Consider the following 23,480-nt stretch of genomic DNA (forward strand, 5'->3'; position numbering starts at 1 on the left):
TAACTGAAGAATGGATGTGTTCTCCTAGCATCCAGTTTTCTTTCTTTCTTCCTCTCCTTTTCTTAGGAGAGGATGGCATGTCTCTCTGGACTTCTGGGTCCACTGATGGTGAGTGTATATCTGGGCAAGGAATGTTCCTCTTTGGCCAGAAGCTCACAAAATCTTTCTCTACAAGATATTCAACATACCTGTGATGGTTCCTTCATCTCGAGTGCAGTACATATATTTCAAATAATACACCCCTGAAATGTGTGTAAGCATATATAATTGATTGCTTATGAATTTCTGTGATTCAAGAGAGACTCCCTTTAAGAACATTTAGGAAATATTGTTAGACTCTCAATATCAGAAAAACAATAGCTGTAATTTTTCAGAACTTACTTTGTTGTTTGTCATAAGGCTTTTAAGTATTTGCTGTTGGTATCTTGGTTTTCCTTTGTTATTTGAATGTTAAATTTTCCCAGTTTATCTCCCTAATGTCCTGTAGAAACCGATTTTTTTAAGTAAGAAATGTTTTTGTAATTAAAAAATAATGATTGTGTATTAGCCCTTTGTCTGGGTGTGGTGGGGTAGGCAAAAGGATGCAGTGTGTATGCCATTGTGTCCAATAAAACAGGGAATTGCCCAGAACTTCATGACTCATCTCCCGAAGCCTCCCTGATTATTTGTACTATATTCACATAACGAAAAGCTTATTATTCACAGGCGTGTTTGAAAAATGAAAAATGTGTAAGTTTGAGTTTCTTCCCATTTGGCTTTCCCAGAGTATATAATTCTGTCTTTATTCAATCCACTGTTGCCGAATCAAAAATAATGTGTAAGATAGATGAGGAAATCATATACAGTTATCTCCTACCTAACAAAAATAGAAAGACTGGTTAAAATAATCGTATATTAACACATATATGTGGAATCTAGAAATATGATATTGATGAACGTATTGGCAGGGAAGGAATGGAGATGCAGCTATAGAGAACAGGCTTGTGGGCACATTGGGGAAGGAGACAGTGGAACGAATGTAGGAAGTATCATTGACATATATACCCCACCACGTGTAAAGTGGATAGCTGGTGAGAAGTTGCTATATAACACAGGGAGCCCAGCCTAATGCTCTGTGTTGACCTAGAGGGATGGGATGAGGGAGGGGAGGGAGGTGATATAGGTATAATTATGACTGATTTGCATTGTTGTACAACAGAAATGAACACAATATTATAAAGCAATTAAAAAATAAATTGAAAAACAAATAATTGTGGTATACCAGTGTGATGACCTACTACGCAGCCATTGCAAAGAAAGGTAACTAGAAAGTATTGATGTGGAAGATATCCAGGATTTATTTTTTTAAGTAAAAAATGCAAGCTGTGGATAGTATATCTACTATCCTATTTATTTATTTTTTAAGTATGGGTATCTATTTCTAAAGGATATGAAGGAAAGTATTTAGTGATCACTTTTGGAAAATGGGACAGGCAGGCGGTGAATGAGAGTTTCAGAGTTTTCTTTATATTCCTCTGTTCTTTTTGATATCTTTGTTTTGTTTTGGGCTGCACCACACAGCTTGTGGGATCTTAGTTCCCTGACTAGAGATTGAACCCAAGACAATGGCAATGAAAGCCCCGAGTCCTAACCACTAGATTGCCAGGAAATTCCCAGGTTATATGTCTTGTAATGAACATGCTTTATTTAATAGTTTATAATTTCAGTGAAGGGAAGGAGGACCAGTGTCCTTCCTATATAAGAAAAGTAATCTAATTTGTTGTTGTTCAGTCATTAAGTCGTGTCCAACTCTCTGACCCCATGGACTGCACCTGTCCTTCACTTTTTCTCAGAGTTTGCTCAGACTCATGTCCATTGAGTCAGTGATGCTGTCCAACCATCTCATCCTCTTTTGACCCCTTTTCCTCCTGCCCTCAATCTTTGCCAGCAACGGGTTTTTTTCCAGTGGGTTAGCTCTTCACATCAAGTGGCCAAGGTACTGACGCTTCAGCTTCAGCATCAGTTCAATGAATATTCAGGGTTGAGTTCCTTTAGGATTGACCTAGTTTGATCTTCTTGCAGTCCAAGGGACTCTGAATGAAGTAGTCAGTGAAGCAGAGTAGGTATTTTTCTGGAATTCTCATTTTTTTATAGTCCAGCAGGTGTTGGCAATTTGATCTCTGGTTCCTCTACCTTTTCTAAATCCAGCTTGTACATCTGGAAGTTCTCAGTTCATGTACTGCTGAAGTCTAGCTTGAATGATTTTGAGGATTACCTTGCTGGCATGTAAAATGAGCACAACTGTGTGGTGGTTTGAACATTCTTTGCTATTGCCCTTCTTTGGGATTGGAATGAAAACTGACCTTTTCCAGCCCTGTGGCCATTGTTAAGTCTTCTAAATTTGCTGACGTATTGAGTGCAGCACTTTAACAGCATCATCTTGTAGGATTTTCAGTAGCTTAACTGGAGTTCCATCACCTCCACTAGCTTTGTTTGTAGTAATGCTTCCTAAGGTCCACTTGACTTCACACTCCAGGATGTCTGGCTCTAGGTGAGTGACCACACTGTCATAGTTATCCAGGTCATTAAGATCTTTTTTGGACAGTTTTTCTGTGTATTGTAACCTCTTCTTAATATCTTGGCTGAGTAGAGAAGGAAATAGAATAGAGATATTGGAATGAAAATTAGAGGATCAAGGGACTGAAAGCCTGAGTGAGGTCCCAGGCTTTAGTAGTAAGGGAGTATGGTTGGAGAGTGGGAAAGTAAGATTCAGTATGAGCATTTTTCCCAGTGCTGACAAAGTCTAAAGTACAGCCATTGTCATGACCGGTCTCAATGGAATGGAAGTTGTATAAGAGTTGTCGGATGGGGGACCCCTTCAGAGCTCAAAGGTGGGCTATTGTCTAACACTCAGAAATGAGTTGTCTGAGTAGATAGAGATGCTGACAGAGCAAGAGACTTTGTTGGGAAGGGATGCCCAGGCAGAGAGCGAGAGGGTAAGGGAACCCAGGAGAACTGCTCTGCCACATGCCTCAAAGTCAGTCTCGGGTTTTATGGTAATGGGGTAAATTTCCAAGTTGTCTGGCCAGTCGTTCTAACTCAGGGTCCTTCCTGGTAGCACATGCATTCCTCAGCCAAGATGGATTCTAGCGAGGAGGATTCTGGGAGGTAGTAGGACACATGGCCTCTCCTTTTGACCTTTCCTGAACTCTTCTGGTTGATTGTGGCTTATTAGTTCTGTATTCCTTACTGGAACCGCCTGTCATAAAATAACTGATGCAAATGGTTACTATAGTGCCTGGCCAGCGTGGCAGTTTCAATCAGTGTGTTTCCCTTAAGATAAGGTCATTGGAGTTGAAGTCAGAGAACTCAGAGATGTGTCTGGATGTGAATTGTGGCTGTCATCTGTGAGGATGTTGAAAAATCTTCCAAGAGAATATCAGGACTTTGGGATGAGAAGAAAGCTGTGAGCCACACTGTATTGTCTTCAGTGAGTGCCAGGAAACCAGTAGGCCAAAAAAAATCCCTCAGTAATGGGCTATTCAGTTTTTATCTGACTGGCTTTTAATATTTATTTTTATTTTTTTGGCTTCCCCAGGTCTTTTCTTTCGCAGCATGTGAACTGTTAGTTGCAGCATGTGGAATCTAGTTCCCTGATCAGGGATCAAACCCAGGCCTCTTGCGTTGAGTGTGTGATGTCTTAGCCACTGGACAACCAGGAAGTCCTGATCTGACTTTTTTTTTTAAGCTTAAAAATGACAGGCTTGTTCCATTTTCTTAAATTCTTGAAATTCTCCAGTCAGGAATACTGGAGTGGGTAGGCATTCCCTTCTCCAGGGGATCTTCCTGATCCAGGGATGAAACCTGGGTCACCTGCATTGCAGGTAGATGAGCCACCAGGGAAGCCCATAGCATACCAAATAGCAACAATTATTGTTTGGACTAGCAGTGTGATACTCACTACCAGCTTTTCCCTATTTTTGGGTATTTGGGTTTTTTTTCTGTTTTTCCGCTTAATGACTAAATAGCTCTTTATCGTTTTAATCTTAAGTTTCAGATTATTTACATATACTCAAGAATAGAACCTTGGAAATGGGTCAGAAAACGATGTGGGCACCCTTAACATTCTTGTATAATCTTTCTGGAAAGGAGTTTGTTATTATAGGCTAATTGGTATTTCCATCATTATTTCAGTTCTTTTCATTTGACTCTTCGAAGCATTGTATTTTCATGCCATTGGTCTTTCCTGCAATTAAAAATGTTCTTTCGTTATTATTTTCCTTTGATTAGTCAGCACTTTTTTGTGTATTTTCTTAGCTGTTTCTTTTTCTCTTTTGTACATTATGTTTAGGTTTTTCACATTTTTCAGAATTGGAATCTTAATGTATTCCATATTAATATGAGTTCTTGTTTTAATTATTTATTTTGTGACAGTTTTCCCAGTTCATTACCTTTTTTAAGAAATAGATTTTATTTTTTAGAGCAGTTTTATATTCACAACAAAATTAAGCAGAAAGTATAAAAAGTTCCCAAATTTTCCCTGTTGCCATACACATACAACCTCCCCCACTGTTGACATCTTGCACCACAGTATACACTTACTACAGGTGATGAGCCTACATTGACATCATTATCACTGAGAGTCCATGGTTTCCATTAGAGTTCACTTCTGATGTTATACATTTTCTGTGTTTGGACAAATGTATAATGACGTGTATCCACCATTGTATTACCATACGAATAGTTCACTGCCTTAAAATCCTCTGTGCTTCACCTATTCATTCCCCTCTCCTCCCTAACCTGGCAGCCACTGCCTCTGTCATACAGTCAGAATCATACAGACTGTTGCCTTTTCATATTGGTTTCTTTTACTTAGTAATACGCATTTTTCTCCATGTTTCTTCATGGCTTGGTGGCTCATTTCTTGTTAGTGCTAAGTAATATTCCATGTTCTAGATGTACTACAGTTTGTTTATTCACGCATCTACTGAAGAACAGCTTGCTTGCTTCCAAGTTTTGGCAGTTATGAATAAAGCACATTTCTACATGGGTGTAAGTTTTCAGTTCTTCTTGGGTAGATACCAAGGAGCACAATTGGTTGGATCATATAGTAAGAGTAAGTTTAGTTGTGCAAGAAACCAGCAGACTACCTTCCAAAGTGTCATTCCCACAGTGAAGGAGAGTTTCTGTTGCTCCACAGAAGCACTGGGATTTGGTGTTGTCAGTGTTTGGTATTCTGATAGGTGTGTAGTGGTGTCTCATTGTTTTACTTTGCAATTCCCTAATGACATATGCTGTTAAACATCTTTTTATTTGCTTGTTTGCCATTTGTATATCTTCCCTGGTGAGATGTCTGTTCAGGCTTTTGACCATTTTTTAATCAGCTTGATAATGGTTTTATTATTGAGGTTTTAAAGTTGTCTATTTTGGATAACAGTCCTTCGGCTAATGTGTCTTTTGCAAGTATTTTCTCACAGTCTGTGGCTTGTCTTAACATTCTCTTGATTTTGTCTTTTACAGATCAGAATTTTTTAGTTTTGATGAAGTGCAGTTGATTATTTTTTGATGGCTCTGTCTTTGGTGGTGTATCTTAAAAGTCATTGCCATACCCAAGGTCATCTAGATTTTTCTCCTGTGTTATCTTCCAGGAGTCTGTTGCATTTACATCTTGGTCTGTAATTCATTTTGAGTTAATTTGTGTGAAGAGTATAAGATCTGTGTCTAGTTTTTTGTTTTTGTTTTTCTTGGTATGTGTATGCTGAGTTATTCCAGCACCATTTGTTCAAAAGACTGTCTTTGCTCCATTGTATTGCCTTTGCTCCTTTATCAAAGATCAGTTGACTATATTTGTGTGGGTCTTTATCTGGGTTCTCTTGTGTTCCATTGGGCTGTTTGTCTCTACCACACTGCCACTCTTTGCTGTATCTTTCTTTGCTTTTTTATATTATTATTTGCTTTTATTTTTTAATTTTTATTTTTATTGGAGGCTAATTATTTTACAATATTATATTAGTTGGTTTTGCCATACATTGACATGAATCCGCCCCGGGGTGTACATGAGTTCCCCCTCCCGAACCCCCCTCCCACCTCCCTCCTGCCCTTATCCTCCCTCTGGGTCATCCCCGCATACCAGCCCCGAGCATCCTGTAACATGCATCGACCCTGAACTGGCGATTCGTTTCACATATGATAATATACATGTTTCAATGCCATTCTCCCAAACCATCCCACCCTCACCCACTATTAAATTAATAATAATTCTCTGACTTTACTCTGCTTCTTCAGTATTGATCTGGCTGTTCTCTATCTTTTGCATTTGCATGTAAACTTTACAACTAGTTGTTGCTATCCACAAAATAGGCTGGTAGTATTTTGATCAAGATTGCATTGAATCTGAGAAGACTGAGAAGAACTGATGTCTTGACAGTATAGAATCTTCCTATCCATGAACATTGCTTGATTGATTTCCTTCACAATTTTTTCTATTGCCAGATATTCCATTTTTCCTTCATGATTTTTTAAATTAATTTATTTTTCTGTTGAAAGATAATTGCTTTACACCTGTGTGATTTCTTATATTGCCTTTATGTCTAGAAAATTCTTCCTCATTATGAACATATTCATTTATTTCCTCTTAAAATGTGTCTGTAAACATTTAATTCTTCAGCCCATCTGGATTTTATTTTAATATATGGAATGAAGTGATGGTCTAGCCTGCTTCCTCCAAATACATTGTTATTTTTCACAAAACCATTTCCTATTGATTTATCTAGAGTATACTTGAATACATACACAATAATCAGCTTTCCAATCTGTTTCCTAACCTTTATGGAGGAAATGGTGTGCTCTCCCCATTTTGGGTAACAGTCAGGTGGGAAGAGTAGGAAACTGGTCAAATCACGTATGGTTCTACCTTCGGAAGACCATTGGCTGAACCCAGTTTCCTGCTAAGCATGACTGCTGGTATTAAAGGCAGTCTCCTGGGGTGTGTATAAACCACCTACATCTCTCCACCCACCCTCAGAGATTTTCATGTTCCCGTCGGAGAGGCATGTTCTGATTGCCTTGGAGAGTCACTGCCACATTAAATTACCTCTGTGCTATGAGTCCCATGAAAATGGGACCTTGGAGTATATTGTTCCCTAGTTGTTTCCCTGATAGCTAGCTTAGTATCAGGCACAGACATCTGAATGGATGAATAAACTTCTGTTACCAATGTAAATGGGCCGCAGCCCTCTGATACGGTTTGAAGGGAAATAAAGTTTGAGGACAGCTGTATAATGTCTGTTTTGAAGGTCAGTACATCCTTGCAGTCAACCTACCTTCTCCACGCTTCTCATTCTGAAGACACTAAAGCTGCAATTACCTAGGAAGCTTTTAAAAGGACTGCTCCCTACCTCTCACTCCTGGAGATATAGTCTGGCACAGAATTTTGTTGTTATTAAGTTCTTTGAGTGATTCTAAAGTATAGCCAAGGTTGAGAATCACTGCTCTTACTTATAGTTGTATAAACTTTCAGTTAAGTAGTTGGATTGCTGGAGAGTTGTGCTTATCAGACTCCTAAAAGATCATTGGTCCTGTGTGTGTACCTTAATAGCTAGGAAGAATTTGCCCAAAATACTCCTTTGGTGAATTGTTTGGACATAGTTTTACAGTATTTCAGTACTGTATCTAAAATGGCTCTCTATTTTCCAGGTCAGCATGGATTCCTGGTTCCTTCTTACTCTGCTTGGCAGTGGTCTGATACATGTTGGTGCCAGCAACACTACCATAGGTAAATTGCTATTTGATAAGATTGGTACTTGGAATAGAATTTTGTATTTATTTTTAGTGACCCAAGTTTGAAGGCCTTGGTGGTATTAAAGAAAGAAAAAATTAATATTAATTAAGTTTTACTTAAAAGTGATGGCAAAATAAGTTGTCTTTGGGAATCTCTGGGTCATATTGTATGCTACACTCATCATTGTTCTAGATACCCCATTCAGTTCAGTTCAGTTCAGTCGCTCAGTCGTGTCCGACTCTTTGCGACCCATGAATCACAGCACGCCAGGCCTCCCTGTCCATCACCAACTCCCGGAGTTCACTCAAACTTATGTCCATCGAGTCGGTGATGTCATCCAGCCATCTCATTCTCTGTTGTCCCCATCTCCTCCCACCCCCAATCACTCCCAGCATCAGAGTCTTTTCCAATGAGTCAACTCATCGCATGAGGTGGCCAAAGAGTAGCATGGAGAGATAAGAAAGCCTTCCTCAGTGATCAATGCAAAGAAATAGAGGAAAACAACAGAATAGGAAAAACAAGAGATCTCTTCAAGAAAATTAGAGATATCAAGGGAACATTTCATGCAAAGATGGGCTCGATAAAGGACAGAAATGGTATGGACCTAACAGAAGTAGAAGATATTAAGAAGAGGTGGCAAGAATACACAGAAGAACTGTACAAAAAAGATCTTCACGACCAAGATAATTACGATGGCGTGATCACTTACCTGGAGCCAGACATCTTGGAATGTGAAGTCAAGTGGGCCTTAGAGACCATCACTACGAACAAAGCTAGTGGAGGTGATGGAATTCCAATTGAGCTATTTCAAATCCTGAAAGATGATGCTGTGAAAGTGCTGCACTCAATATGCCAGCAAATTTGGAAAACTCAGCAGTGGCCACAGGACTGGAAAAGGTCAGTCTTCATTCCAATCCCAAAGAAAGGCAATGCCAAAGAAAGCTCAAACTACCGCACAAGTGCACTCATCTCACACGCTACACAACTGAGCGACTTCACTTTCACTTTTCACTTTCACACATTGGAGAAGGAAATGGCAACCCATTCCAGTGTTCTTGCCTGGAGAATCCCAGGGACGGGGGAGCCTGGTGGGCTTCCGTCTATGGGGTCACACAGAGTCAGACACGACTGAAGTGACTTAGCAGCAGCAGCACACGCTAGTAAAGTCATGCTCAAAATTCTCCAAGCCAGGCTTCAGCAATATGTGAACCGTGAACTTCCAGATGTTCAAGCAGATTTTAGAAAAGGCAGAGGCACCAGAGATCAAATTGCCAACATCCGCTGGATCATGGAGAAAGCAAGAGAGTTCCAGAAAAACATCTATTTCTGCTTCATTGACTATGCCAAAGCCTTTGACTGTGTGGATCACAATAAACTGTGGAAAATTCTGAAAGAGATGGGAATACCAAACCACCTGACCTGCCTCTTGAGAAACCTGTATGCAGGTCAGGAAGCAACAGTTAGAACTGGACATGGAACAACAGATACCCCATACTATTTCAAATAAAGAGATTATATTCATTCCTGAAAAGTTAAAGGAAACAAAATGTTTGCTATTTAAGCCTCCTGTATATTGACTCTGAGGAACTAAGAGACCAGTTTTTCCCTCCATTAGACAGTAAACTTTTAGAAGTAGAGGAAAGGATTCACTGTTTAAAGAGTGTATCCTCCTTTCCTGGAGAAAATTCTGCTTCAAAAAGATACATGCACTCTTCCGTTCATAATAGTACTATTCACAGTAGCCAAAACATGGACGCAATCTAAATGTCCATCAACAGATGAATGAAGATGGGGTACATATGTACAATTGTATACTACTCAGCCATAAAAAAGAATGAAATAATGTCATTTGCAGAAGCTTAGAAATTATCATACTAAGTGAAGTAAGTCAGAAAGAGACAAATACCATATATCACTTATATGTGAAATCTAAAATATGGCATAAATGAACCTATCTACGAAACAGAAATAGACTCACAAACATAGAGAACAGACTCGTGGTTGCCAAGGAGGTGAGGGGAGGGATTGCCTGTTAGTTTGGGATTGGTAGACACAACCTACTATATTTAGAATGGATAAACAGCAAAGTCCTACTATTATAAAGCTCAGGGAAATATGAGCTGGGACAAACCATAATGGAAAAGAATATTTAAAAATAAATGTGTGTGTATGTAATTGAGTCACTTTACTGTGCACCTGAGATTAGCACAACATTGTAAATCAACTATACTTTAATTTTTAAAAAAGATAATAAAAAGTGTGTGTGTGGTGTGTATATTGGTCTCCAAGTGTTTGAGGTGTAGTAGGGCTTGCTGCTTTGTGTCTCATAACTTCTAAGATCTCAATTCTTTGTGTGATGTTTTCTTGGTTTTTTTGGTGTTTGTAGTTTCACCTTCAGTAGGCGTTACAAGATCTATGAAAGCATCTACAACAGAATCACTTAAAGAAGAGACCAAAACTTCAGATCCTCCTCCTTCAGTAACTTCTTCCTTGGCACCAACATTCAGCCCAAATCTAACTCTGGGACCCACATATGTAACCACTGTCAATTCTTCAGACTCTGACAATGGAACCACAAGAACAGTAAGCACCAATTCTGTAGTCCCTACAATGTCACCAAACGGAACATGGCTTCCAGATAAGCAGTTCACAGATACCAGAACAGAACCTTGGGAGGGGAATGCCAGCACTGCAGCAACCACTCCAGAAACTTTTCCTCCTTCAGGTACTAGAGATGGTTTCTGTTTGTTCTTTCTTTGGCTCTTTGAGTTTATTCACCTTTTTATTGTTATTGTTTGTGTTTTCTAGCCATAAAATTTCTTGAAATAAATAAAATTGCCCAAGCAAAGTAATGAAACCTAGATATAGGGGATTCTCAAGAATATCTGGTTAACATAGAATTAAGAGGAAAGAAAATAGGGGACTTCCCTGGTCATCCAGTGATTAAGACTCCATTCTTCCAGTGCAGGAGGCGCAAGTTTGATCCCTATTTCGGAAACAGATCCAGCACACTGCATGGTATGGCCAAAAAAAAGGAGGAAAGAAGATAGATTCTGGAGGATATTCTGCTTTGCATGGAATCCTGGTTAGACTAAGGATGCTTAATGTTTAAAGATAGAGAAGAAGGTTGAAAATATAAGAGAAAGAGGATAGGTAATTGATGATGCTAGAATCTGAGGTTGAAAGGATAGTATAATTGAGTAATAGGATTAGCCTTGAAAAGGAAGGAATCCCTGGAGACTATGGGAAGGAGAATGGGCCTTATCTATAACAGTTAGATAAGAGTGGAAGGCCTATGGCCAGGAGTAGAATTATTAAGAGAAGATCAGGGAAACAGTTAAGTTACAGTCCCAGTTTGTTCAGGACATGAACCCAACCCACTTCTCCTCGAGTCAGTCACTGAAGTGGAAGTGGCTTTGAAGATAGAATCAAAGACCTGAGTATGAGACCACGTAGGGTAGGGCAAATTTCCAAGGATTGGGAAGGTCCCTCTTAGGGCTTCTGTGAGTAGTAAAAGAAAATAATTATTCCTTTACTTTACAGCTGTATAATTGTCATTCCTTTTCTAGCAAAAATCAGTTACCCTTCTTTGGTCTCATCCCCTTGGCTCATGTTTTTTACTTGTTAGATGGTGAGTGCCCCTAGGCGGAATCACATATGGCTCATGAACTGAGTGTCATTTGCTGATGACATCTTTTAGCTAGACCCTACAACTCAGACCCTGCACCTGCCAGCTTTAATCCCATATTTTCCACTTGAGTTTGAATCCTAACTCTGCTATACCCTAGCTGTGTGTCAGTAGGCAAGTTTGTTTAACTTCTGTACCTCAGTTTTGTCATCAGTATATAAGAATGAATGATGTTGATAGTGCTTAATTCATGAAAGAGCTTATTTAATGAAACAGGTTAATATGGCTAAAGCATTTATAGTGGGACCTGCATGTGGTAAGCACTAATTTTAAATGTTAGGCCTTGTACTAAGATTTTTATAGAAGTAATTCATATGGATTCTGTTACGTTGGTTCTGTTTTGTTTTATAGGTGAAGGAGTTTTACTGTGTTTTTCAAAGTACAAATCGTGACTGATTCATGAAATCAGTTTAGTGGGCCTCTACAAATCCGTGTGTGTGTAGATTGTCCTTTTCAATTTTTATTCTTTTCATGTTAACTTATTTTGTAAAACTTCTGTTCAAGTTATACACAAACGTATGCTAAGTAATGGTATAAAAATGTATTTCTTTATGTAAATTATGGCCATTGCTTAGAGAGGAAAAATACAATTTGTGCAAGCTGAATTAGTAAATGGAAAAGGTGAGACTGTCAGTAACTTCACAGGGTGTTTTTGTTGGTTTTTTGGCTGTGCTGGGTCTTCTTTCTCTAGTTGTGATGCACAGGCTCTAGAGCACGTGGGCTCAGTAGTTATGGCGCACGGGCTTACTTGCCCCACAGCGTGTGGAATCTTAGTTCCCGGATCAGAGATGGAACATACGTCCCCTGCATTGGAAGGTACTGGACCACCAAGGAAGTCCCACGGCTTATGTTCTTAACTTCTGTTCTGTGTTTCATTTAATAATCCTTGAGATGACCAGTGGTAGTTATCTCTTTTTTTTTAGTAGATGTTTGATATAAGACCTTAGAGGTTAAATAATTTGCTTTAGATCTGAAGGCTGTCAGGTAACGAATTAGACCTATTTCTCACTTCAGTGGTCTTTCCACACTGCTACAGAGTTTTCTGTAATCTGCTGTAGGTCCAAATTATGCCGTAGTTGAGAAGCGAACAGTTAACACATTTCGTATCTCAGAGGAAGTTGAGACTGTATTTCACTGGTGACTGTTATTCAAGATCAGTAAAAGGAAAACTTTTTGGTACATCAGGATGTTAACATTCTGTAACCCCACATCCTCCTCATTTACCACCATTTTACCAATCCTCCCATAATTGTTACATCATAACTTCTGTAATACTATTCCCTGCTGAGCTGTGGGTATAATGTGAAATTGCCTTTTATTTGTTTAGTTTTCTATTTACTGTTGATATCCAGTTCTTTCTGCACTTTCCATAGCTTCATAATACAGTTTTCCATAAAGTCAGACTTACTAGATAATCTGTTATTTCTTTTTTACTTGTCTAAAAATATCTTCAGGAGTGTGTATAGAATTTGAGGAAATATTTTTTTCCCTAGAATTTTTAAAGCATTGTCCTGACTTCTAATTTGCAGGCTCGGAGAATTGTACTGCTGTCTTGATTCCTAATTGTTTGTGCGTTTTTGAAGATCTTCTCTTCATCATTGGTGCCTTGAAATCTCACAGAAATGAATCTTGATGTGGGTCTTTTTCTTTCGTTCATTATTTTGGGATAGGACCTTTGGAGTTTTCATCCTTCGGTCCTGAAAAATTTTCTTGTATCTGTTCAGAAATATTCTTCCCCCTTCCATTTTCTCTGTCTTGTTCTAAAAATCCTTATTATTTGGATATTGGACTTATCCTGGATTAATTTTTTAATCTTAATTTTTCTTTCCTATTGACCTTTGAGTTTTTTCTTTTTTAAAATAAGCATACATACATACATAATTATAAATAGCTTTTTTCTTCCATTTATAACACAGATAATAAATGTACTGTGTATATTTCTTCACCTTACTTCTTTTCAATTAGCCTGTCATACTTTTTCTATGTTATAGTAAGGAGCTGCCTCATTGTATGGCTTTACTTTGATATATTTATCCAGTCTGCCATATTAACCATCATTAAGGCTGATTTTACACTTACCGACAATAGTCTTAGGAGACTATAGGTTGAATAAATTATTTTTAGTGCACATTTGTAAATTTAAATTGAATATTGTGAGATCTCCCTCTTTTAAGCTGTGTGTCAGAATGCCTGTTTTCCTATGTTTTCTTCAGTGCAGTAAATTATCAAACACCTGGATCTATGTCAGACTGACAGGTGAAAATTAATATCTCAGTGTGACTTGAATTTGCCTTTTACTGAGTGAGGTTGAGCATCTTTCCATATTTAAAAGGATCATTTATATTTCCTTCTTTCTTTTCTTTTTTTGAGAAAACTTTGTTGCTATCCTTTACCCATTTTTTTTATTAGTGTGTCAGGCTTATCACTAGTTTCTGGTTCCAGCCCTTGGGAAGGCGGAACAGAGGAAATAGTACAATTTCTTTTCCAGAGGATGTGACCCAACTCATTTATAGAAGGTCTTTGATGTTAGGGAAATGAGCCCTTTTATGAGCTCTATAATAAGATTACAGTTATTTCCCCTAGTTGTTCATCTAACTTTTCTGCATTGTAGAAACTGTTACTGTCAGCTGTTAATTTTTTTAATTAAAAACTTACCGGTTTGTGGGTGTTTAAAGTTCTGCGCTGCCGCTGCAGGAGACACAGGTTTAATCCTGAATGGAGAAACCAGAATCCTGCATGCTACGCAGTGAAAAAAAAAAATGGATTTGTGTTAACTAAATGTGTTCTAGGTATTAGATCATATATAAAAAGCCATTCCTTATGCCAATATTATAAAATGGTTTTTTAGTTTTTTCTTTTATACTGTTACAGTTTTTTTCTTCTGTGTGTGTGCATGTGCATGTATGTGCCTGCACTAAAATCTTTGATCCATCTGGAATTTTTTCTGACGTAAAGTGTGAACTGTGGATATATATTATTTTTTTCCTAAATGACTAGCTGATTGTCCCAAATACCCTTTAATGAATAATCTGTTTTTCCTCAGTGTTTCAAAATGCCACCTTTATCATATATTGAGTTCTGATGCATATTTAGACTTCCATATGTATTTGAGTTCTGTTTCTGGGTGTTTGTATTTTCTATTAATTTTTTTCTCTGATCTTGTACAGAATCCCACTGTTTTAATAATTTTAACTTTATAAATTACTTACTATCTGATAAAGTGAGTCATCCCTTGTTAATCTTATTTTTCAGAATTTTGCTGGTAGTTCTTGATTATTTTTCTTCATGAACGTTAGAATCAACTTATATAGCTGGAAAAAGTTCTTATTGATCATGTTAAGTTTTTAGATTAACAGGGACAGTTGATATCTTTAATTTTTCCTATCTAAGAATGCTGTATATTCCATTTGCTGAAGTCTTTTATTTTTTATTTCTTGGAAGTATTTTAAAATTTTTACCACTTGTGTGGCACGTGTTTTATTCAGTTTATTTCTAGATATTTATCAATTCATTCCTATTTCAAAGAGTATTTAATGTTAAGAAAGGGTGTTAAATTTTGCCCGTTGCCTACTCAGCGTCAATGAGCAAGATCTGTATGATTTTTTCTATTATATGCTACAGTATATCATATTAATTGATTTCCTGTTTTTCAACTGTTTACATTTCTGCACAAACAGCTCTACTTGGTCTTATATTTTTGACTGAAGTGTTGTGATTTATTTGCTGTTTTCTATTGTAAATTTTTCCATTGATATTTCCAAGTTATTTCTAAATGAGCTTGGTATATGTGTTTCCTTTGTATGTAGCTAGTTTTGATAAGTTTTATTAGTCGATGTGTTCCTTTGCTTTATGAAAAGAATTGAAGTTCACTTAAAATTTTCATTTTGTTCAGGTTTTCAAAATTGCTTAAATAGATTTCAGGAGAAGTCATCCTTTAGGGTTAACTTCTTACATCCCTATGAGTATTTTATATATTTAAGTCCTTTTTCCTGTTTAGGTTGACTAACCTATTTCATCATTTGTTGCTTTTTCCTTCTCAAAAATCTGCAGTAAATATTGTATATTTTATTAGTTCTGTCATTTTTCAGTTTTTATTTCATTAATTTCTCTTTTATTCTTATTCTTTTCCTGCTTTTCTTAGATTTAGTTTACACTTTTTCTATCTTCCCTAATTGAATGCTTCATTTGTTTTCATTCTTAATTAATATGTATGTAATGCTATGAATTTTTAATAAACACAGCTTAGACATAACCCATAAATGCTCCTATAGGTAGATAGTTAGGATGTGGTCTAAGCTGTTCTGACAAAGACATACCAAAATTCTTTGGTCACACAAAAATGTCCTTCCCCTGTCACATTCCATAAGTGGGGGCCTGGGGGTGGCTGGTGCTTTGGCTTTGTTAGAAACCAAGTTTTTCCTTTTTTCTTGTGGCTCTGGCATCCTGACAGTGCCCTCATCTGCTTGATCAGAGATGGCTCTTACCACTGGATTCTGGTTTCAGCCCCTGGGAAGGGGAAACAGAGAAAGTAGTACAATTTATTTTCTAGAGGGTAGGACCCAGAAGTTACTCTTCTCCCTTTTGTTCACATCTTGTTGACTGGAATTCTTCTTATGATTACACCTAGAGTATCAGAAATTAAGTCTCTAACTGGATAGCTTTGTGCTCACCTAAAAAGGAAGGATATTCTTTACGAAGGGCAAAAAGAGGAAGAGACTAATTGATATTGGGGGAAAGGTCGTAGATTTCTGCCGCAAGTGTGATTTGTTATTTTTTAGATATTTTGCAGTTTATTTTGTTGTGTTGGTTTATGCCATGTAACAGTGTGAATCAGCCATAAGTATACATATGTCCCCTCCCTCTTGAACTTCCCTTGCAGTTTGGTTTTGATTTTAATTTTCAAGTATTTTCCTACTTTGTTAATTTCTAATTTTACTGCCTCATGATAAAAGAATGTTGTCTGTGCTGTTTCTCCTGTGAGGAATTTATAAAGGCTTGTGGATATTCCATAAGCCTTTGAAAAGGTTTTCTCTGTTAGTATATAGAGTTTGATTTATGCCATTTAGATTTCATTATCTATTATCATTTAGGTCTTTTATATTTTTAACTTAATTTTACCCTGTTGCATTTTGATGGCCTAAAAGACATAAAGACCACAAGAACCATGGTGTTTATATTTCTCTCTGCATTCTTTTACATTTTATGAACATTGATGCTGTGTTGTTTTTGTCCTCAGGGAGAAGGCCAGATCATTGATAAAAGTTTAATGAATCTGAGCAGTCTTATTTCCCAGTTGTTTGGGGGTGCCTCATTCTAGCTCCAGCATATACAAGGGAAAAGTGTCCATATTCCTAGAGCTTATTTTGACTTACATTAGGATGAATAATAATGTTTTTCTTTAATCTGAGTGAACATTTCTGTTTTTTTACTTATTACACAGGTAATTCTGACTCGAAGGACAGAAGAGGTGAGCCATTCACCTTATGTCTCTTGTCCTTTTTACAGTATACAGTATCTGTTGTGTTTCCTCTGCTCAATCTGTGTAACTTTGTGCATCTCTGGCTGTTACGTGTTTATTTTTCCTTAAATTGTTTCTGTAATAACCTCATGGAGAAGAGTAACAGAAACAAATATTCATTGTTTTTAAATGTAGATGTTGCTTTTTCCATAGTCTATAAAATGTTGGCCTTTTGTCACTTTATATGGATTTTCAGCCCTCTCAGGTAAAGTCCCTGTGGCGGAAGATGCTGTGTCAGTGGTCAAAGCAGGACTGTGGAATCCCTGGTCACCAGAGAATAGAATACATGGATCCTCATGTATAGAAATGCACATTTCGATTAGGGAATAGTAAGGCTGCCATCATGGAGTAGGAAATGGAAACCCACTCCAGTATTCTTGCCTGGAAAATTCCATGAACAGAGGAGCCTAATGGGCTTCATTCAGTCCATGGGGTCACAAAGAGTTGGACATGACTGAGCAACTGAGCATGCATGCAAGGATACCAGTTTAAGGTAGATTATCAAATGGTCTAAAAAGTGATCATTACATTTGTTTGGAAAATATTAATCTGTAAACCAGTTTTTCTCATTCTGACTTCCTATTTATCAAATCAGACTTCTTGAGATTTTTCTGATTCCATTATTTAGCCATGCACAGTTTTTCTGCATAAGTAAGGGAACACTTTCATGCTTATGAAGTTCTATTAAGTAGAGAACACTTGAATCAGAAAAGTAGATAATACTCTGTATAGCGACTATAATTTTTTTTTAATATATTAGGAAATAAAAGTAGATACTCCAGCCCTTTATTTGTTGTCTGTCTACCACTGTGTCTGATGAGGAACAGTGAAGTGTTACCATATTATATACAGATTTCCCTTGATTTTCCAGCTCTTGCTTTTTTAAACTCTGGAACTTGGTTTGACTAATGCAGTGCCCTTGTTATTCACTTTCAGTTACTCGAGTCTCACTATCAAGTGTAGAACTTAATTAGATTTATGTTGCAATACATACTTGAATTTGCTCCCTAAAACTGCTCTTTTAACCAATTGTACAATAAAATCAAAAGTCAAAGTGATAGGCTTCAAAATTAAACATAAGATCTGTGATTCCTTCCTACTTCCTACTTAGTGTATATTTTGGTGACTCAGATGGTTAAGAATCTGCCCGCAATGTGGGAGACCTGGTTTGATCCCCAGGTAGGAAAGATCCCCTGGAGAAGGAAGTAACAACCCATTCTAGTCTTCTTGCCTGGAGAATTCCATGGACAGAGGAGCCAGGCAGGCTACAGTCCATGGGGTCACAAAGAGTCACACAACCGAGTGACTAACACTTTCACTTTCTTTTCTTACTCTTCAGCTTTTTTCTTGCCCCAGATACTATCCCTGTTTTATCTACCTGACTAATACAGATTTTAAAACTCTGATTAAAAAGAAATAAATTACTTTAATTATCTAGATTATTGCTAATTGTGACACACTAAAGGTCCATCTGGGCTTCCCTGGTGGCTCAGATGGTAAAGCATCTGCCTGCAGTGCGGGAGACCTGGGTTTGATCCCTGGTTTGGGAAGATCCCCTGGAGAAGGAAAAGGTAACCCACTCCAGTACTCTTGCCTGGAAAATTCCATGGACTGAGGAGCCTGGTAACCTACAGTCCATTGGGTCGCAAAGAGTCGGACACGACTGAGCGACTTCACTTCATTTCACTTCACTTCACTTCAAAGGTCCATCTAGTCAAAGCTATGGTTTTTCCAGTAGTCATGTATGGATATGAGATTTGGACCATAAAGAAGACTGAGTGCCGAAGAATTGATGCTTTTGAACTGTGGTGTTGGAGAGTCCCTTGAACTGCAAAGAGATCAAACCAGTACATCCTAAAGGAAATCAGTCCTGAATATTCACTGGAAGGACTGATGCTGAAAGTGAAGCACCAGTACTTTGGCCATCTGATGTGAAAAGCCAACTCATTAGAAAAGACCCTGATTCTGGGAAAGATTGAAGGCAGGAGGAGAAGGGAATGACAGAGAATGAGATGGTTAGATGACCTCACCGACCCAGTGGACATGAGTTTGAGCAAGCTCTGGGAGATGGTGAAGGATAGGGAAGCCTGATATCCTGCAGTCCGTGGGGTCTCGAAGAGCTGGACATGACTGGACGACTGAAGAACAATGTAATAAATGTTTTAAGTTTAAAAAATAATTTTGTGTAACTGCCTTTAACCAAATAGTAAAATGAAGACGCATACATAGTGTCAGCCTCATATGTAATGATGATTTACTAGAGCCTCTCTTTAGAAGTATTACTATAAATTTTGATATCACATTCTAATTTTAAAGCCAAGTGCCTTTTTCAAGTGACAAATGAGGCTGTTGTTTTGAAGCATCTGTATTATGTTGGGTTTGCTAAGCGAGTGATGTCTTATGTAGGTGATTAAGGGTTATAAATTTTTACGCATTGATCTTTGATATGTTTTTGAACAGCAGGAGCTGGTGTTTTAATTGACAGAGCATAAAAGAATAAAAAGAGAGGAAGGGCGGCAAGCTTCTTTGCTTCCTTTCTTTCAAAGTTGAAGAAGCTATTTAGTAGGCCACAAAGTTCCTTCAGTTTTTAAGTAAAAATAAAAGACATATTTTTCATTTTTACCAAGAACTTTACTGATAACATATTCACTGTTTTGTTCCACCGTCTTCTGCCATTTTTTGAAACTTATGAGACAGTTTCATAATTCCATCTTGCCCAAACTTTTATCTTTTTGAGCAAAGAACTGTTTCAGGTGCCTTTTACAGTCTTCAGGAAATTGAAATTTCTTCCGTTAAGAGAATTTTGTAAAGACCAAAATAAATGGAAATCTGAAGGTGCAATGTCTGGTGAATACAGTGGATGAATCAGAACTTCCCAGCCAAGCTTTAACAGTTTTGGCCATCAAAGAAACATGTGGTCTTGTGTTATCCTGATGGAAGATTTTGCATTTTCTGTTGACTAATTTCAGACGTTTTTTGTTGAGTGCTGCTTTCAGTTGGTCTAATCTGAAGCAATACTTGTTGGAATTAATTGTTTTTCTGGAAGGAGCTCCTAATGGAGAACTCCCTTCCAATCCACCACGTACCCACATTACATTGTTTGGATGAAGACCAGCCTTTGGTATGACTGATCATGGTTCATTTCGCTTGCTCCACAGTCACTTCCGTTCCACATTATTGTACAGTATCCACTTTTCATCACCTATCACAATTTGTTTTAAAAACGGAACATTTTCATTACGTTTCAGTAGATAATCACATGTGAATATGCAGTCAAGAAGGCTTTTTTCCGCTTAACTTATGTGGAACCCAAACATCAAAGCAATTAGCATAACCAAGCTGGTGCGGATGATTTTCAACAATTGATTTGGATATCTTGACTATGTCAGCTATCTTCCATGTGGTGTAACGTTATGTCTCTTAATCACTATCAACTTCAACTGGTCTACTTGACCGTCAAGCATCATCCATCAAGAGATATTCAACATGAGACTTTGCAAACCACTTTTGACATGTTTGATCAGTCACAGCACCTTCTCCAAATCTTCTGCACAAATCTTTTTTTGCGTTTCAGTGGCATTTTTACCTTTCTTGAAATAATAATATGTTGAAAATGTTGCTTTTTTCCTTCCGTCTTCAGTATTAAAATAGCTACACAAAAATTCACCAATTTTGGTATTAAAAAAAATGCACATTGACATGAAGCTGTCACAATACAGTCTTAACAAAATTGTTTCAAATGAAGTTAAAGACAACTGAGCACTACTAAAGCCATCTTACCAAGAAAACCAGACAAACTTTTTGGCCAACTCAGTAATTATTTTCTCATTTGTATTATTTATTAAATGTATTCCAAATTATTTTGGTGCAGCCTGCCTTTTCCTAATTTTGAAAAATATAAGATTTACCATTTTAACCACATAGTTCAGTGGCATTAAGTACATTCACATTGTTACACAATCATCACTACATCTGTCCCCCCAATTTTTTTTTTAATCATCTCAGACTAAAACTCTTTCGCATTAAGCAGTAACTCCATGGGAGTTACTAGTTTCTTCTTCCCCTAGCCCCTGGTAACCACTAATATATTTTCTATCTCTATCAATTTGTCTGTTCTATATACCTCATTTAAGTGGGTTCACAATATTTGTTCTTTTATAACAAGCTTTTCTCTCAAAACATTTTCACTGGTGTTAGTTTGTGACTGGATGATTTGTGTCATATACAGTAATGTATTAGACCTATTTCTGGCATTACTTCCCAAAGTACAGTGGTCGTGAGTATACTCTCCAGTTGTTATTTAGTCATTGCTAGTTTGAAATCCCAATTTTATTAGTTTTGTTTCAGGGGAAGTAGACTCTCAACAGAGATTTCACGTACCTGTGAGGCAGTGATGGCAGGAGAATTGGGTAGGGGGTGGGAAATAAGATGCCAGGATATCAGAGTAAAGGCATTAGTCTGTGTGGGCTCTGGAGCTAGACCGTCTGAGTTTGCATGTTGACTCTACCACTTGTGGCAGGGATGGGAGTAGGTACTTTAACTCCTCCGTCTTCTTTTGCCATTTGCACGATAGGATGGGAACAAAATTTCCTCCGTAGGGTTGTCGTGAGAAATGAAGTGGCATTAAAGTAGCGCTGGGCCGCATGTAGCCGTTGCTCAGCAACTCCTACTACCACTGCCACTCTGTCACTGTTGCTTAGATGGGTGACTCAGGGATCAGGAGTCTCAGCTGTCCAGTCAGAACTGTGGGAACAAGGGTGCTCCACGGAATCCCAAGGCAGGGTCACACTGCAGCTTACAACCACAACTGTAGACATTAGGTCTTCTCTGTCCTGTATCTTTTCAACAAACTTCTGCATAAACTTGTCTCATCTTACTTTTTAATGTGCTGTGTGCTTAGTACTCAGTTGTGTCTGACTCTTTGCAACCTCATGGACTGTAGCCCACCAGACTCCTCTATCCATGGAGATTCTCCAGGCAAGCATGCTGGAGTGGATTACCATGCCCTTCTCCAGGGGATCTTCCCAACCCAGGGATCGAACTCAGGTCTCCCGCATTGCAGGTAGATTTTTGACCATCTGAATGTTTTTAAAAGTCGAGTTTTTATATGAAGACCTTATAACTGATATTTGTTAAATAGCAAGAGTACAGGCTAAAACTTTTCTAACCATAAATTATTTTAGATGTAATCATTTATATAACTTGAGGGTTTTATTTTTTAAGATCTGGAATAGTACCGTTAGTATTTGTGGAGGAGTTCTTGAACTGCAGAGTTCTACAATCAGGCAGGATAAACATTCTGTTGCATCCTAGAGAGGCTCCTTAAAGTTTCTCAGCTCTCAGATCAGATCACCTGCTCCCCCTGGCTTTCTCTTTCAATTCTCTTCTAGAGTTGGAATCTAGAAAGGGGCTGACATTCTTGTTAAAGAGATGTCTTGATCTAAGTGACATTATTAAGTGAACTTCATTTATAATGGCTTTCTGTTTTGGTGGTTTAGTCACTAAGTCATGTCTGACTCTTCCCCGGTTCCTCTGTCCTTGGGATTTCCCAGGCAAGAATACTGGAGTGGGTTGCAATTTCCTTCTCCAGGGAGTTTTCCTGACCCAGGGATGGAACCCGGGTCTCCTGCATTGCAGGCAGATTCTTTACTGATGAGCTGCCAGGGAAGCCCAGTGGTTTTCTGTAAGCACCTTTAATAATATATTCACTCAGCACCTATGAGATGTTGAAGATTCTGTGGGCGGGCAGTGTTCCCTGTCTCATGGAAGAAGCATGTGAACACCAAGACTCAGAGTCTACTCAGCTACATACTATGGGATATACCATACAAAGTGCTATGAGGAGAGCTTAAAAGGCTCGCTATACATGGGGAGTGGGAAGGAGGCATGATGGTGAGTTCTGAGCAGTTTAAATTAATATAGTAACTGAGGAAAACGAGGGCTCATGAGATAGGGTAAAAGCTAGGAGACATGAAAGAGCTAGTCATGTGTTTGAGGAGCTGTGCGTGGTTAACTTGCAAGAGGTGGGAAGTGGTAGGAGGTAGCCTTAGTGGTGTGTTAAGCTCAGGGTGTCTCCTGGTGATGTGATGGAAGGAAGGGAGGTGGTCAGATTATTGTTTAAGAAAGCTAACTCCAGAGGCCTTAGGGAAGATGGATGAGTAATAGAAATTAAGGCTTCCAAATGGTAATTTGGCCCAAGAAAACAGTGATTGGGTTCACCCCAGAGGTTTGGGCACTTGAGGCAACTTGATGACTTTAACTGTTTTTAGAGCACTTTACAACCTATGAAGAAGCTCTTAAAACGATGGTGCCTTTGAGAGTTGATAAATATTTCTGCCAAAAAGTATGAAGACAAGACAAAAAAATTGGGCCTTAAGAGTTGAGGCTAGAGGAGTATGGCCTTCACTTCACTGATTATGTTGCAGTTGACCAGGGGGTGTCTTAAGACCTTGGATGATTCACTTGTCTACATATGCTCAGTCACTTCAGTCATGTCCAACTCTTTTGTGACCCCA

The 23,480-nt window shown here is 38.1% G+C and overlaps 1 protein-coding gene across 3 annotated transcripts in view; it reads left to right on the forward strand.

The window, feature by feature from the left end:
- Nucleotides 1-23,480, forward strand: part of PTPRA (protein tyrosine phosphatase receptor type A) — a 169,524-nt gene that overhangs the window by 91,302 nt on the left and 54,742 nt on the right. For 2 of the 3 annotated variants that reach the window (XM_055432645.2, XM_055432669.2), the window contains 3 exons: nucleotides 7,675-7,753; nucleotides 10,146-10,484; nucleotides 16,888-16,914. In XM_055432645.2, coding sequence (XP_055288620.1) covers nucleotides 7,675-7,753; nucleotides 10,146-10,484; nucleotides 16,888-16,914 — 445 coding nt within the window. The remainder of the gene's footprint in view (nucleotides 1-7,674; nucleotides 7,754-10,145; nucleotides 10,485-16,887; nucleotides 16,915-23,480) is intronic. The other variant, XM_055432660.2, reaches the window with a different exon arrangement.

This window comes from Moschus berezovskii, chromosome 15 (genome assembly GCF_049115385.1).
Source record: "Moschus berezovskii isolate FMDL1 chromosome 15, NW_MosBer_1.0, whole genome shotgun sequence".
NCBI classification, from domain to species: Eukaryota; Metazoa; Chordata; class Mammalia; order Artiodactyla; family Moschidae; genus Moschus; species Moschus berezovskii.